The sequence below is a fragment of the Aquarana catesbeiana genome, linkage group LG08, assembly GCF_042186555.1.
Source record: "Aquarana catesbeiana isolate 2022-GZ linkage group LG08, ASM4218655v1, whole genome shotgun sequence".
NCBI lineage: Eukaryota > Metazoa > Chordata > Amphibia > Anura > Ranidae > Aquarana > Aquarana catesbeiana.
Window position 1 is genome coordinate 145,675,454 of NC_133331.1, and position 14,003 is coordinate 145,689,456.

At 47.2% G+C, this 14,003-nt stretch overlaps 1 protein-coding gene across 1 annotated transcript in view; it reads left to right on the forward strand.

Moving 5' to 3' along the window:
• LOC141106101 (beta-microseminoprotein-like) overlaps positions 1–14,003 on the forward strand; it is a 30,459-nt gene that overhangs the window by 8,572 nt on the left and 7,884 nt on the right. Inside the window, exon 3 of the mRNA XM_073596536.1 lies at positions 6,050–6,155. Coding sequence (XP_073452637.1) covers positions 6,050–6,155 — 106 coding nt within the window. The remainder of the gene's footprint in view (positions 1–6,049; positions 6,156–14,003) is intronic.

Below are 14,003 nucleotides of genomic sequence, written 5' to 3' on the forward strand. Positions count from 1 at the left end.
CATAAAGTAGGATCATGGGGTATATAGGGCACCACTGTGGGTGGTACAGAAACAGCAGCTGACGTGTGAAACGTGTCAGCTGCTGTTTCTGTACCACCCACAGTGGTGCCCTATGTACCCCATGATCCTACTTTATGAATAAAAGACAAACATAATTTAGTCCTGTGTGCGGCTGTCCAGAACTTTTCATTCATCTATACCTTCACATAGGCAACAGGCCGTAGGTGGCCGTCATGCTCTTGATACAGCACCCCACCTAACCCATCTCAAATGGCACTAACGTGTAGTTCATATGGCTTGGTTGGATCTATATAGGCCAGGACTGGAGCTGTTGTTAGGCTCCATTTCAGCTGTCTAAAGGCCTCTTCACATTGGGCAGTCCACTGTTCCTAAATGGACTATCTGGGTTTTCTGGGCCCTTCATCTGGTCTAACAGGCTTAGTCAGATCTGGGTCATCGTCTTCATCTTCGCTTTTCAGTAGCTCATTGAGTGGGCAAGCTATTTTAGCAAATCCCTCTACGAAAGTTCTGTACTAGGAACAGAATCCCGGAAATGACCTGAGCTCAGTCACATTAGTGGGGCTTGGTCAGGAGGTGATGGCTTCCAGCTTCTGGGAGTCAGTGGCCCCCCTGTTGGCAGACAAGATGTGATCAAGGTAGTTGACCGAGGGTTTATAAAACTGGCACTTCTCCAGTGACAGCTTCAACCCCTTGTCATAGAGTTTCTTGAGGACCTTCTCCAGACACTCTTCATACTCCTCTAAGGTCTTCCCGAAGACAATGATGTTGTCTAGATACACCAACACTTCTATCAGGTTCATGTCACCCACCATCTTCTCCATGAGCCTTCAGAAAGTGGTTGGGGTGCCGGACAAGCCCTGAGGCATACGGTCAAATTCAAAGAACCCCACCGGGGTAATGAAGGAGGCCTTCTCCCATTCCACAGGATACATGGGGATTTGATAGTACCCGCTCTTCAGGTCCAGCACGCTGAACCATTTTGCCCCTGACAGGCTCTGCAAGGCGTCTTCTATCCGTGGGGTGGTGTACTGGTTAGGAATGGTCCTACTGTTCAGCGTTCTGTAGTCGATACACAGCCTCAGCAACCCATTCTTCTTCCATACCACCACTATCAGAGAAGCGTATGGACTTCGGGATTCTTGGATGATACCTGCTGTCTTCAACTCTGCCAATTGTTCATGCAAGTCTTCCAAGTCGCTTAAAGGAATCCGTCGGACTCTTTCTCTGAACAGCTTATCCTCCTCAAGATGGATTCGGTATTTGGCACTCTTTGCACATCCCACATCGAATTCACTCTTCGAGAATGCAGCCTGCCATCTCAGGAGCTGAGTCTTGGCTCTTTATTTCCATTCGGGTGAGAGAGGAGTGTTCTTCAGGTAGAACTCCTCGACAGGGATCCCATCCTTTTCTCCACCCACCAGATCAGACGGTGAGACTGGGGTACTTGTCTCAGCAACATCCTAGCCGACATCTTCACTGGCGAGGCCGTTATGTTGTGGACACTGACTGAGATCCTCCCGTGACTTCTTTGCAAGGCTTTGGTTGAAACCACTTTGGGAATCATCTCCACTCCCATGTCTTCTCTCTGTCCACTTCAAGGACAATGAAAGGACCTGGCTATTTCCAATTTAGTTTGACAGATGCCCATAAACAGGCCACTTCACCAGGCTGTAACACCTTCTCACTCCAGTCCATGCACAAGATCTTTCCCACTCCTTCAGCTGGGGCTTTCTGTTCTTGTACCAGGCGCTGATAGGATTGTCTCAACATGGGGTGCACACTTGTAGTTGGACAAGAGATGTCAACAGTCTTCTGACAAGATCAGTATTAGTCCCGATGAAGAGAGAACTCTTACTGGCCCCAGGTGGGCGAGAACAGACCACTGCCAAAGTGTCAAAGGTCTCAACATTCCCAGCAACAGAGGGATTGAAAGTCGGCTTGACTGGTAGATAGCTATCATAGGGAAAGTTATGAGTCCCAATGCCCCATATCTCTAGCTCTTCTAACTTCTGCAATGGCAGGTGTTTGGGGTGCCTGTCATAGAAGTCTCTTTAGAGGAGGATCACTTGAGCTCTAGTATCCAGGAGGGCCTTGGTGTAGATTCCCTCTACTTGGATGGAGACAACAGGAGAAGGTCCCACCAGCTTGTCAGGGAGCTTGGAGGAAGTGCTGGTCTTGGCCTGTTCAGTGGTTTGTATCCACGCTTCCTTCTTGCGGAAGTTCTGATCTGGCTTGAGTCTGTTGAGCTCTGGGAGTCCAGTGTGCATTGACTCTCCAACGCAGGGTAGCATGTGTCAAAGGGAGCGGGACACTGGGTCGCTCAGAGGCAACAATGGGAGCCCTCTGCAAGGGTTTGGACTTCCGCTGTGGTCTCTTTGCATCGTTGGTTTTTCTAGAGCTAGCTAATGTAGATGGGTACCCGGTTGACTCCTTCACTGGGGCCCTCTGGAGTTTCCTGCCCACTTTTGGCACTGTGCTTCAGGCTTCACTGGGCTTGGGCATACTCGTCGATAATGCCCAACTCCTCCGCAACTGAAGCAGATTTCTTGGGTTGCTGGCTTCTCCACCTGAGCAACCATAGAGCTTGAGGACTTCTTAGGCACTGAAATTTCATCGCTGGGTAGAACAGTGGGTTCGGCGGTCAACAGGGCCATCATCTCTATCAGCTGTGACACCTGAGTCTTAAGAAGCTCGACCTCGGGGTCGCCATCAGATGCACTGGCCACCCTGACCCCAACAACAGATTCTGACAATCCGGATCAGATCTGGATACTTCAAAATGCCACCATCTTGCAGGGTTCTCAACAGGAGGGTGATGGGGTCCAAAGGCTGGGCACCTATCAAAACTTGTTGGGCACAGACCTCATCCACCTTTCGGGGGGTCTAAAACTTTCTTCATCAAGATTTGGTGCATAATCTTGTCCAACCGTCTCATGTAGTCAGATAGTTTCTCTCCCTCATTTTGCTAGGTGTGCGCTGGTACATGAGATCAGAAATCTTCTCTGTGTGCCCAAAAACATCCTGCAGAATGTTCCGGTAGTCCAGGGCAACACAATCTTGCTTCCTGAGCTTCAAATTGCAGATGGCTTCTGAAGCAGGCCCTCTTAAACTCTCTGTAAATCTTTGTTTCTTATGGGTCTCAGGAATGTTCCATGCATCCAAGGCTTGTGTGGCCTGGTCCAGCCACTCTTCAAAGTTGTCCTCCCCTGTAGGCATGGGTTGTCTTCCAGAGAAGGCCCTGAGCTTCCAAAACCCAGTTCCAGAGTATGTTGGAGTGTCTTTCAGGAATTTTGACACAAAGTCTCCTAAGGCAGTAAAGAACTCCAGCCCAATTGTGGCCAGAGGAGCCATGGAAGGGACTTCCTCCTCTGTGGATTAAGCTTGACTGGAACTTACTGGACATGTATCTGATGCTTTCGGCTGAATTAGACAAAGCTCGATCTTGTTAGCCAATTGTACATGGGTCCCTCTGAACCAGTTAGGGACCCCTTGCTTCCACTCTAGCAGCGCATAGGTGCGAGAGGTTCCACGGTCTGGTTTAACATCGATCACCCACACCTTCCTGCCTGGGGACAATGTCTTCACTGCCTGGCTGAATTGTTCTTCATGCCAGGTCTCCCCAGGGAGCTCGATCACCACACTCGACTCTGAGTGGGCGCTTTCTTCTTCACACCACTGGATCGCAGCTACAGGTTCCATCATAGTGCTTGCAGAGATGCTGACTGAGGAAGTTGACTGCAGAGTAGCGGTATATCCCGGACAAGGCCCCACATGTAGCGATACCCCCGAAGGAGCTACTTAAGTTTTGTTCAGTCCGTTACTCTGTCTCTCTACCCCAAAGGACTGTCTCAGCCCCTCTGGCACACCTAACAAACAGTGTACTTGCAAAAACAGTAAAACAGACACAAATGTAGTGAACATGAAGTTTGTTTACTGGGAGACTTTCCACAATTAAACAGTGATCTATTAACTCAATAGTCAAGAATGGCAAACTGTGGTCTTTAATAGTGTTAATCAAACCAAAAATGCAGACTTTAAAATAACACAATCAAACAACTTAAATAGGTCAAGAGTTCGCATTTGCTGCGCTATACAAATCACTCACTCACTCACTCAGACATGACAGCCAGCTCATTCCCCTCTTTCGGGCTGGAAAGCCTGTGTACATGCAGTCATCTGTGTCAATGTACATGCAGCCCATCTGTGTTAATGTAAGTCTTTGGCTGCAATACCCGCTACATACCCTTCTGTGTAGGCAAAACCTGCTGGGATTTGTATTTTTCCCTGTATACCAGTCTATGGGGCCCTTTTGTGTGGGAATGTCCCAGAATCCATTGCAGCTCTCCCTGCAGTTCAGTACAGTCTCTCCCATTGGCTGTTTTAACTGTGCCTTTAATTGGTCTTCTTCTTCTTCTGGCCAATAGGGGCACAGCTCTGTGTGTGTCAGCTCACATTAAATTACTCAGTCAGTGAAAACAGGAAGAAGGAAGGGGGGCGAAAAAGCCCATGCAGACATGACAGCCAGCTCTCTCCCCTCTTTCAGGCGGGAAAGCCTGTGTACATGCAGTTGTCTGTGGTAATGTACATGCAGCCCATCTGTGTTAATGTAAGTCTTTGGCTGCAATACCCGCTACATACCCTTCTGTGTAGGCAAGGGTAGCTACAGGAAAGTTTCCATCACCATAAACAATCAAAGGAGAGGATTTGCAAAAACTTAAACAGGAGTTCCGCCCCCCACCTTCCAAAAATCAAAAGTCAGTAGCTTCAAATACTGTAGCTGCTGAATTTTACTATTAGGGAAATTACCTGCCCAGGCATCCAGCGGTGTCTTCACCCGAGCCGATTCTTGAATTGGCTCTCAGGTGCTGGTGCTGCCATATTGGCTAAGGTAAACCGGCAGTGAAGTCTTCACAGCCGGTTTCCTATTGCGCATGCGCGAATCATGCTGCACTCTATGAATGGGCTGGCTGTGGGGGGGGGGGGGCTGAACTTCTGTCTGAGTTTGTCACGGCAAACTCAGCCGGAAGTGAGGGTGGGTACCTGTCAGAACCAGGTACCCAGTCCCCCTTCCGGCCCAAAAGGGGCCAAAAGTGTCAGCAGAGGTGGGGAGGAGGCAGACAAGAGGAGCTTCCCTTTTTGGGTGGAGCTCGACTTTAAGCAACGTAAATGCACTGTGTCTGCCATACATAAAGCAATTTTATTGTGTGAAACCTGCATGCTGCAATTGAAACAAGACTACAATCTGTCATTTTCATCCCATCAAACAGGTGTACAGTACAGAGATAAGTAATACTAATCTCCTTAAATTATGAGCTATAACCTAATTTCTCAACAAGTGGTACCCCAGGGAGTAAATCTACTCAACTCCATAAGGTAATTATGTTGTAATTGAGTAACAAGTAACTATAGTTTTATTAAGGGATCTCCAAAGTAGTGTATTTTTTTAATTTAAAGCATAAAGCATCTATGAAATTATTTAATACATTCAAAAGGCAGACTTTTGGGGCACCAGGGAGTACTTGGTAAACATCGAATGTAATAAAAAAATTGTAATCTAATAACATTGTTACACCAATCAAACTATAAACATTACATCCAAGAACAACCTTGTTGTTTCAAGCAAATTAAGTTGAAAGAATAATAACATAAGCAGTACCCAAACAGTCTCAAACAGTTCTACACATGAAAGGTTATATTGGGCTTGACACTATCTAATCATAACCATTACATTAACCCCTTTTCAGTTGTCCACCAGACCAGACAGTGGGGCAAATGCTTGTACTGTCCTTCTTATTAACAGAACAATAGAAAGTACTTACCCTTGTCCATTATCAACATTTATGTCCTACTGATGCAGAGTTTTGTACTAAACACAGTATCAGGGTTAGTAGAGAGCACACATATCGAACAGAAACAAACTTACAGTCGTCTACTACTGCAGATATGTCAAGGATGGTAGCTCAATTACAACAGACAAGAACTGTCAGGATTTAGGTATTTTGGGTAATAGCTATCTTCTTTTCTCCAGGATGTCTCTATCAGGGAAAAATGTATCCACTTGGCGAATCATGGAGAACAAAGCACTGTTTTGACTGTCATTGTCGCAAAGACGGGGAACTGACATGCTGTCAAGCGTATGTTAATATTTTTAGCATTCCAATAGATGTATTATTTGTTAATAATGTTTTCCAGTTTCGAATAAAGTATTAAGGAGAGTAAAGCTACAATCCTATTCTGTTCTGCTTCCCACTAAGTCTATTTCTTTATATTCCTCACCTACAACAAATAAGTTTTTAAGAGAATGTATATTGTTTTTAGATACACAGTACATTTAAAAGAGACCAGCTTTATGTAAATAATATTATTCTATGATTTTTATAAGCTAATGTTGTCTAACCTTGGAATGTGGATAGTGTACAGTGCCTTGAAAAAGCATTCATACTCCTTGAAATTTTCCACATTTTGTCATGTTAGATGGTGTCTGTCTCTATGTGAGAAGTGATCTCAAAGTGAGTGTGAAAGAGAACCTAGTTGATGGAGAGTGTGATGAGTCTGAAGCATTATGAGTGGAACTGTACATGGGTGTACGTACTTCAAAGGTCTTTATTGGAGTTTGTTATAGACCTCCAAGTGTTAGTGAGGTGGAGGGTACTCAGCACAGATGCTTTCACAGATGGAAAGGGCTGCAAGGGCTGGGACAGTGATAATAATGGGAGATTTGAACTACTCAGAAATTGACTGGAGTAATTGCACTGATGGGACAGTTAAAGGGAAAAAATGTATAAACCTAATACAAGACAATGTTATGGTCCAGTTTATTGAGGCCCCGATTAGGAATGACGCTCTGCTGGACCTGGTAATCTCAAGCCACGCAGAGCGTATTACAAATATTCCTATAAAATAATAGGGATGAGCCGAACACCCCCCCCCCGGTTCGGTTCGCACCAGAATCTGCGAGCGGACCGAAAATTTGCACGAGCGTTAGAACCCCATTGACGTCTATGGGACTCAAATGTTTGAAATCAAAAGTGCTCATTTTAAAGGCTAATTTTCATGGTATTGTCCTAAAAAGGGTTCGGGGACCCGGGTCCTACCCCAGGGGACATGTATCAATGCAAAAAAAACTTTTAAAAACGGACGTTTTTTCGGGAGCAATGATTTTAATGATGCTTAAAGTAAAAAAAAAAAAAAAAATGGAATATTCCTTTAAATATTGTACCTGGGGGGTGTCTATAGTATGCCTGTAAAGTGGCGCATGCTTTCCCTGCTTAGAACAGTCCGTGCACAAAATGACATTTTTAAAGGAAAATTAAATCTGCTTGCGACTTTAATGTAATGTCGGGTCCTGGCAATATGGATGAAAATCAGTGAAACAAACGGAATGGGTACCCTCCAGTCCATTACCAGGCCCTTTGGGTCCTGTATGGATATTAAGGGGAACCCCGCACCCAAATTAAAAAAAGGAAAGGCATGGGGTCCCCAGGCCCTATATACTCTGAACAGCAGTATATAGGCGGTGCAAACAAGACAGGGACTATAGGTTTGTTGTTAAGTAGAATCTGTTTGTAATTTTGAACTGGTACATTTTTAAAGTGTAGCTCCAGTCAAAAAATCTGTTTTTAAGCTTTTTGGAAAACATAAGGAAGGGTTATCACCTCTGTGACATTTGTTTTGCTTTCTGTGCTCCTTTTCAGAAGATTTCACCTCACTTTTTGTTCCAATGACAAATGTTTTTTGAAAATTTGGTGTTTTTAGTGAAACAAGGATTGGTGATAAAGCATCAGTGGAAAGGAAAAAAGTTTTTCCCATATTAACTCTTACAGGAGAGAATTTCCCTTCCTATGGGGTAGATTTCATCTCACTTCCTGTTGTCTCCTTCCGTTTGCAAGTAGGAGTCGTTTGTAAGTTGGATGTTTGAAAGTAGGGGCCTGCCCTATATACTCAGCAGAAATTTGGGCCTTAGGTGTTGTTGCGGCCTCAACACTGTAAGCCCTCACAGGGCCCCGCTGTGAAATATTAGATCAAGAATTGTAATTACATGCCCCTGTTGAACAGGGCCAGAAAAATTGGGCCTTTGGTGATGGTGGTGGTGGTGCTGGTGCCACAACACTGTAAGTCCTCACAGTTACTCTTGGTGGGCACTGGAACGGGCCCTGCTGTGAAATATTATATCAAGAATTGCAATTACATGCCCCTGCTGAACAGGGGCTGAAAAATTGGGCCTTTGGTGGTGGTGCTGGTGCCACAACACTGTAAGTCCTCACAGTTAATCTTGGTGGGCGCAGAAACGGGCCCTGCTGTGAAATATTCGAACAAGAATTGTAATTACATGCCCCTGTTGAACAGGGTCTGAAAAATTGGGCCTTTGGTGGTGGTGGTGCTGGTGCCACAACACTGTAAGTCCTCACAGTTAATCTTGGTGGGCGCAGAAACGGGCCCTGCTGTGAAATATTAGATCAAGAATTCTAATTACATGTCCCTGTTGAACAGGGGCTGAAAAATTGGGCCTTAGGCACTGGTGCCACAACACTGCAACCCCTCACAGATACTCTAGCTGGAACGCATGAACGAGCCCTGCTGCAAAGTATTGCATCAAAAATTGTAATTACACGCCCCTGTTAAACAGGGGCTGAAAAATTGGGCCTTAGTCACTGGTGCTGGTGCCACAACACTGCAACCCCTCACAGATACTCTAGTGCAGGAACTAGCCCTGCTGCAAAGAATTGCATCAAAAATTGTAATTAATTGCCCCTGTTAAACAGGGGCTTAAAAATTGGGCCTTAGGCACTGGTGGCGGCGCCCAGAACCAAAAATGTTCTTACAAGCTATCAGCATGATCATTGAGGAGGAAGAGGATAATTACTCAGCATAACAGGATAGTCACTCAGCATCAGCATAGGCAGTCTTTGAAGGGATCTGAGATTTCCAAAAAAAATATTTGGTTACATCAGCATCAGGTGCTTGGTAGCTGGTGATGATCCAAGACTGATTCATTTTTATGAAGGTCAGTCGATCGACCGAGTCGGTGGACAGATGTACCCTGTGATCGGTTACAAAGCCTCCAGCAGCGCTGAATGTGCGTTCCGAAAGAACGCTGGATGCAGGACAGGCCAGTAGCTCAATTTCATACTGTGCAAGCTCTGGCCAGTGATCCATCCTCAAGACCCAGTAACCCAGAGGATTTTCGGTGGGAAAGGTGTCCAAGTCAGATCTTGCCCCTAGGTATTCCTGCACCATGAAAAACAGACGCTTGTGATGGTTGCTGGAACCGATCATACCTTGGGGCTGCGGACTAAAAAATTGTCTGAATGCATCGGTCAGACGGCCACCTTCTCCACCGCTCCTTCTTTGACTGACTGAAGCTTCAGCAACACGTTGTCCAGAAACAGGAGTTTGTAACCTCCCAGTCTCCGGGAACGCGTTGCACAGACCTTTCTGCAAGGCCTCCCGAAGATGTTTCATCCTCTGCTCCCTCTGCGATGGCAAGACAAGGTCCGCAACCTTACCCTTGTAACGTGGATCAAGGAGGGTTGCTAGCCAGTATTGGTCCTTCTCCTTGATACCACGAATACGAGGATTATTACGCAGGCTTTGCAGGATCAGGGAGGCCATGCAGCGTAGGTGTGCTGAGGCATTTGGTCCGGAGTCCTCTGGGTCACTAAGGACGACATGGTCCACAGCCACCTCCTCCCAGTCCATGTGTTTCTTGGGACTGATCCCTTAAAGACTGCTGCTGATGCTGAGTGCCAGGCTCCACCTCCATACTGACACAATCCTCCTCCGTCTCCTCCTCCTCCTCCTCCTCTTCCTATGTGATCGGCGGGCACGCAGGAACACTGTCTTGATAAAGGGGGCCTTGAGAGCTAAGGAAGTCCTCTTCCTGCCTCTGCTCTGCCTCAGGTGTTCTGTCCATTATTCCATGCAGCGTGTGCTCCAACAGGTGGACAAGGGGGACAGTGTCACTGATGCATGCACTGTCACTGCTCACCATCCTCAAATGGTGACAGGACAGTGCATGCATCCCTGATCATAGCCCACTGGCGTGGGGAAAAAAAACAAGCTCCCCTGACCCTGTCCTGGTGCCATAGTCGCACAGGTACTCATTGATGGCCCTCTACTGCATGTGCAGCTGCTGCAGCATGGCCAACGTTGAGTTCCACCTGGTGGGCATGTCACAGATTAGGTGGTTCTTGGGCAGGTTAAACTCCTTTTGGAGGTCTGCCAGCCGAGCACTGGCATTATATGACCGGTGGAAATGCACACAGACTTTCCTGGCCTGCCTCAGGACATCCTGTAAGCCCGGGTACCTGCCCAAGAGCCACTGCACCACCAAGTTGAGGACGTGAGCCAAACAGGGCACATGGGTCAGTTGTCCCTGTCGGAGGGTGGAGAGGAGGTTGGTGCCATTGTCGCAAACCACCATTCCTGCCTTAAGTTGGCGTGGCGTCAACCACCTCTGAACCTGCCCCTGCAGAGCTGACAGAACCTCTGCCCCAGTGTGGCTCCTGTCCCCCAAGCACACTAGCTCAAGCACCGCATGGCATCTTTTGGCCTACGTACTTGAATGCCTACGGAGCACTGCTGGTTCCGAGGACAAAACACAGGAAGAGGCCATGGAGGAAGAAGAAGAGGAGGGGGTGGGGGAGAGAGGTGTGTCACAATCATTAGTAGTGGCATTTTGGAGGCGTGGTGGCGGAACAACCTCCAACACTACTGCACCTTGTCCTGTATCCTTCCCAGCTGCCAGCAGAGTGACCCAATGCGCCGTGAAACTTAGGTAACGTCCCTGTCCATACCTGCTGGACCATGAGTCAGCGGTAATATGCACCTTACCGCTGACCGCCCTGTCCAGCGAGGCCAAAACATTGCCTTCCACATGCTGGTAGAGAGCCGGAATCGCCTTCCGTGAGAAAAAGTGGCGTTTGGGTACCTGCCACTGAGGAACCGCACATTCCACAAACTCACGGAAGGGGGCAGAGTCTACCAACTGAAAAGGTAGCAGTTGAAGTGCTAGTAATTTTGCCAAGCTAGCATTCAACCGCTGGGCATGTGGATGGCTGGGAGCGAACTTCTTTCGGCGGTGCAGCAGCTGGGGCAGGGAAATCTGCCTGGTACAATCTGATGTCGTTGTAACGAAAGCAGATTGCCCACAAGTACTTGGCTGTGACACACCTAATTCTACACCTTCATTCCTCTCAGTGCAGGTCTCAGAGAGGACTGAAGGTATAGTGGGGTTGGAGATCTCAGCTGATGAGGAGCAAGAAGAGGTCCTCTTTGTTCTTTTGGTGTGGGTCTGTGAAACATATGTTGCAAATAGCAGCAGTGCGATCTGATGCACTCGTCTCAAAAAAGGCCCACACCAAAGAACTTTTGGAATAGAGACAGCAGCGCCCTGTGCATGCGGAGCTTTGCGTTGTGATGCAGTCAGTGTGCTGCCCTTAGGCTGGCCCCTGGAGGGCATCCTGCCTCGTTGGTGATGTGCCTCCTCCTCCTCCTCTCTCCTATCAGGCATCCACGTTGAGTCAGTGACCTCATCATCCCCTCCTTCCTCATCACTGCAGCAGGGGGAGCATGACCGCCAGATTGCTGTCCTTCTTGGGCACCCCCTCTGTCCGTGCTCACGTTACTGCCTTCATCTAGCTCAGTATTATCATCAGAGCCTTCTAAACGCTGGGCATCCTCCTGGAGCATGTACCCAACACTGTGGTCAAACATTTTGAGGGACTCCACAGGAGGACATAGTGGGGCTAGGGAAGGAGTCACTGATGCCATTGAGCCAAGGGAAGAGGCTGCGTTGGCAGCTGCTTTGCCAGACAAAGTACCCTGAGCATGGGTGAGAGAGGATGAGGAGGATGAGGACGGCTTGGTCATCCACTCGACCAAGTCTTCCGCATGTTGTGGCTCAACACGGCCAGCTGCCGAAAAAAAGGCCAAGCGTGTCCCACGGCCTGGTGCTGATGAGGATGCACCGTCTCCACGACCAGCACTGTTGCCTCTAGACACAGAGCCTGCTTGCCCTCTTTTATTGGCTTGTGACTGTCTGCCTCTCCTTGTTGGCCTTCCAGACATACTAATGGCCTGTAGCTGCACTAAGCTGGGATATATATATATATATATATATATATACTGATACTGCAGCTAGCAAAATCAACTGCCAGCCTGTAGTATGAGAACACCACCAACCTTCTACAGGTAGCTTTAGCTGAACACTGTGCAGAGGTTGCACTACACTAACGTGTAAATAATTTAGCTGCCTGCAGTAGTGATAGGATCAGGAAAACACCACCAACCTTCTACAGGTAGCTTTAGCTGAACACTGTGCAGAGGTCGCACTACACTAATGTGTAAATAATTTAGCTGCCTGCGGTAGTGATAGGATCAGGAAAACACCACCAACCTTCTACAGGTAGCTTTATTTGAACACTGTGCAGAGGTCGCACTACACTAACTTGTAGCTTTAGCTGAACACTGTTCAGAGGACGCACTACACTAACTTGTAGCTTTAGCTGAACACTGTAAGGAGGACGCACTACACTAACTTGTAGCTTTAGCTGAACACTGTGCAGAGGTCGCACTACACTAACTTGTAGCTTTAGCTGAACACTGTGCAGAGGTCGCACTACACTAACTTGTAGCTTTAGCTGAACACTGTGAGGAGGACGCACTACACTAACTTGTAGCTTTAGCTGAACACTGTGCAGAGGTCACACTAAACTAACTTGTAGCTTTAGCTGAACACTGTGAGGAGGACGCACTACACTAACTTGTAGCTTTAGCTGAACACTGTGAAGAGGACGCACTACACTAACTTGTAGCTTTAGCTGAACACTGTGCAGAGGTCACACTAAACTAACTTGTAGCTTTAGCTGAACACTGTTCAGAGGACGCACTACACTAACTTGTAGTTTTAGCTGAACACTGTGAGGAGGACGCACTACACTAACTTGTAGCTTTAGCTGAACACTGTGCAGAGGTCACACTAAACTAACTTGTAGCTTTAGCTAAACACTGTTCAGAGGACGCACTACACTAACTTGTAGCTTTAGCTGAACACTGTGAGGAGGACGCACTACACTAACTTGTAGCTTTAGCTGAACACTGTGCAGAGGTCACACTAAACTAACTTGTAGCTTTAGCTGAACACTGTTCAGAGGACGCACTACACTAACTTGTAGCTTTAGCTGAACACTGTGAGGAGGACGCATTACACTAACTTGTAGCTTTAGCTGAACACTGTGCAGAGGACGCACTACACTAACTTGTAGCTTTAGCTGAACACTGTGCAGAGGTCGCACTACACTAACTTGTAGCTTTAGCTGAACACTGTGAGGAGGACGCACTACACTAACTTGTAGTTTTAGCTGAACACTGTGCAGAGGACGCATTACACTAACTTGTAGCTTTAGCTGAACACTGTGCAGAGGTCGCACTACACTAACTTGTAGCTTTAGCTGAACACTGTGAGGAGGACGCACTACACTAACTTGTAGCTTTAGCTGAACACTGTGCAGAGGTCACACTAAACTAACTTGTAACTTTAGCTGAACACTGTTCAGAGGACGCACTACACTAACTTGTAGCTTTAGCTGAACACTGTGAGGAGGACGCACTACACTAACTTGTAGCTTTAGCTGAACACTGTGAGGAGGACGCATTACACTAACTTGTAGCTTTCGCTGAACACTGTGCAGAGGACGCACTACACTAACTCGTAGCTTTAGCTGAACACTGTGCAGAGGTCGCACTATACTAACTTGTAGCTTTAGCTGAACACTGTTCAGAGGACGCACTACACTAACTTGTAGTTTTAGCTGAACACTGTGCAGAGGACGCACTACACTAACTTGTAGCTTTAGCTGAACACTGTGCAGAGGTCACACTACACTAACTTGTAGCTTTAGCTGAACACTGTTCAGAGGACGCACTACACTAACTTGTAGTTTTAGCTGAACACTGTGAGGAGGTCACACTAAACTAACTTG